The 2,914-nt window shown below is 41.0% G+C and overlaps 1 protein-coding gene across 1 annotated transcript in view; it reads right to left on the reverse strand.

Moving 5' to 3' along the window:
* Positions 1-2,342, reverse strand: part of lin7c (lin-7 homolog C (C. elegans)) — a 9,029-nt gene extending 6,687 nt beyond the window's left edge. The window contains exons 1-2 of the mRNA XM_062525098.1: positions 2,208-2,342; positions 937-1,055 (exon numbers count right to left, since the gene is read on the reverse strand). Of these exons, the coding sequence (XP_062381082.1) occupies positions 937-1,055; positions 2,208-2,244 (156 nt within the window). The 5' untranslated portion in view covers positions 2,245-2,342. The remainder of the gene's footprint in view (positions 1-936; positions 1,056-2,207) is intronic.
* Between the last annotated feature and the right edge of the window lie 572 nt (positions 2,343-2,914).

Raw genomic sequence — 2,914 nt, forward strand, 5'->3', positions numbered from 1 at the left:
TTTCATATCCTGCATAACATCATTGACATGTGACCACATTTCTACATCTTGTTAGCTCAAATTGTTAGCTCTTCTGACAGCTCAACTAAAAACACACCACATAGCATAGACACAGCCTGACTGAAATGCATTACACTCCCCCTCCAACTGTCTATTAAGTGTGCATGATGATTTAAAAATAAAAATAAAAAAGACTACAGATCCTCATACGGAGGGGAGGCATGTCTTTTGATTGGCTATCGAGCTCAAATGTCAACAAGCATACAACAGGACCAATGCCTGCAGCTTCACAAGATGATCTCCATCCTCTGCTGAGGCAAAGGGCTTTGATGATATCACTAACTTTTTGGGTTTTATCTGTCTTTCAGATCAAATGTATGGAAAATGCAAAGCGTTCAAGCTACAGTGGTATTAGATCACGAAAGAATGGCATTTAAGTGAAGCATGCAATGGTGATTTCCTCATTTCAAATAATCAACAAAAGGCAACAAATGTCCCCCTAAAGCCGGATGTCCCTGACTTTTTGCGAGTACAGGATCTGTTCCAGGTTGCACAGCTATGCCTGCTCTGGTGCTATGTGGTCATGGGGATGTATCAGACATAGACACACACAATTGTAGTCTCAATCACATGTCAAACAAAGCTGTGAAAGGATTTCTTTGATACTGTTTCTTTTCCCCCGAGCAGGGATGTCACTAGGCCCAAAAAAAACAGTACAATGTAGTAATGATGATGATGATAATAATAATAACAATAATAATAATAATCTGCTACCACAGAGGCAACAGGGTCTAGTTAAAAGTCTTAATTTATGTCCTGGGGGACAGCAGTTTAGTACCGGGGCACGTGACCCCAGTAAAAGGCCTAGTGACGCCCCTGCCAACAAGGTTCCTGGTCGGTACCGTGTTTTTATTACGTGCAATGAGGACTTCATACCTCACGGACGGCATTGCAGAATTCGCTCTGCAGAACCCTCTGGAGTGCCTGGAGTTTCTGCGGGGGGACCTCTCCCGTTCTCTGAAGCTTGTCCAGCAGTTCAATGGCTCGGTTAATATCTGAGGACAGAAGACCAGAAATCCCATCAAAGGTCGGACACAGATTTAGAGAGTGGCTCCCCATAATCATAGACAGCGCTTGAAATAGTGTGATCAATTTCACAGGTCTTTACTGCCTGAGTGTTTTCATGTGATGCTGCTACAATTTCTTAATCATGTTTATCACATCTATGCAAAACCAACATTTACCAGGGTTAGGGCGGTATGGTAACGTTTCCCCATTAAAAATCAAACAGCTGACTCCACAGACAGGGATGCATACTCTTTTCTACACACTTCTGCAATACATTACATAACCGCACTATAAGCCAGTTATGTTGGCTTGCATCTACTGTCTTGCATTTACAGGCTAGCTAATGTTACTCACAAGCAAATAGTCTACGCGAAGATGATAGCCATAGGTTCATCATGAAAGTTTTGGTACAGAAAAATATTAGTTAAAGGGGCTAATAGTGAAAAAAGTAGCTTGTTAGCTAGCCGGGGTCTGTGAACAATAAACAATCACAGCAGAGGTCCCTGGCTCGTTGACATTAGCTAGAGAGATAATCAATGACAATAATAACAATGCTAACCATTCAGAGAGAAAGAGACTGAACACTGATTATGAGGTTCAAGTAGCTGGCAAAACTACATTACATGGATACCTCACTGAAAGAACTACATTTTAAAACAAGTAAGGACTGTAAAGACTCGATACTTCTGTAGGCGACCAGGGAGTTAGTTTGTAAATCTTCGTAATGTTAGCTAACCAGTCGCTATTTTTGTGGTAGCTGGTTAATGTCACCAAGTTACCGCAAACATTACTTCTTGACCGAGCTAACGTTAGGCAGCAATCCTGTTCATATTATTACACATCCAACTATCATTCCCTTACTAATGTTGGTGAATGTTTATCGACTAGTTAAAGTACCATCATGACAGGATGAAGTCCCATACATTGCGTTTGGGTTTTTCTTTGTGAGCTAATGTTAGCGAGAAGATAGCTTGCTAGCTACTGTCAGCTAACGTTATGCTAAAATGGCTAACGTTAACTGGCTAGGCAGCCAGTCAGCGCAGTCCAAACGACTCAGTCTCGCAAACAAAAAAAACGAAAGGTTGGTTGAGTCGTTCACAATGTACAATATAATTCTACGGATGTGGTTTCCTGTTTACCTCTTTCCAACCGGACAGGTTCTCCTAGCGAGGCCATTTCAGCCCGGATTATTCCGTTTCTCCTTCGGAAACGTTCAATCAATGGTCCGTTCTATCTTTGTGCTGTTAAGCACTCTAGCAAGTGATAAAGCGGGGATTATGGGGTCTACTGAGAAACATTAAGTATGCGCACAGGAAGGGCATACTCATCTGCCAAACAATTCAGAGAATTGTGCAGCATGATTATTAAAGTGACTGGCATATTTCATGCCAAATGAATAAGTGTACTATGTTTATGTTTGTGGTTGTTTCATATATTTTTCTCAACGATCTCACTATTTTGTTTCTGCGCATTTTATGCGCAGGCTAGTTGAACTAAAATCAAGGTTGTGGCAGGGCAAGTGTAGGCTACTTGAGTGTTTTTACTGTGGATGGGGCGTGTACGCCCAGTACACTACCCTCTTCTGGCAGAGACACGTGCACTTCAGTGCTGTTTTTGTGATTAATGTGTGGATTTTTAGCATTCTATGGATGATCAACTATGAGTCAAGAAAAAACATATTTTATTATAGAAATCGATGGAAATCTGGATCACAGTACCAATCCTCAGTACATTCATGCATACCTTATCTATAGTATTCTACTGCTCCTTTAGTCATGTTGATTGTTGATTTGCTTTTTAATTTTCCTGTTTACATTGTTTACATTGTAGCCTACTGTATGTTGTG

The sequence above is a fragment of the Sardina pilchardus genome, chromosome 21 (assembly GCF_963854185.1).
Source record: "Sardina pilchardus chromosome 21, fSarPil1.1, whole genome shotgun sequence".
Classification (NCBI taxonomy): Eukaryota; Metazoa; Chordata; class Actinopteri; order Clupeiformes; family Clupeidae; genus Sardina; species Sardina pilchardus.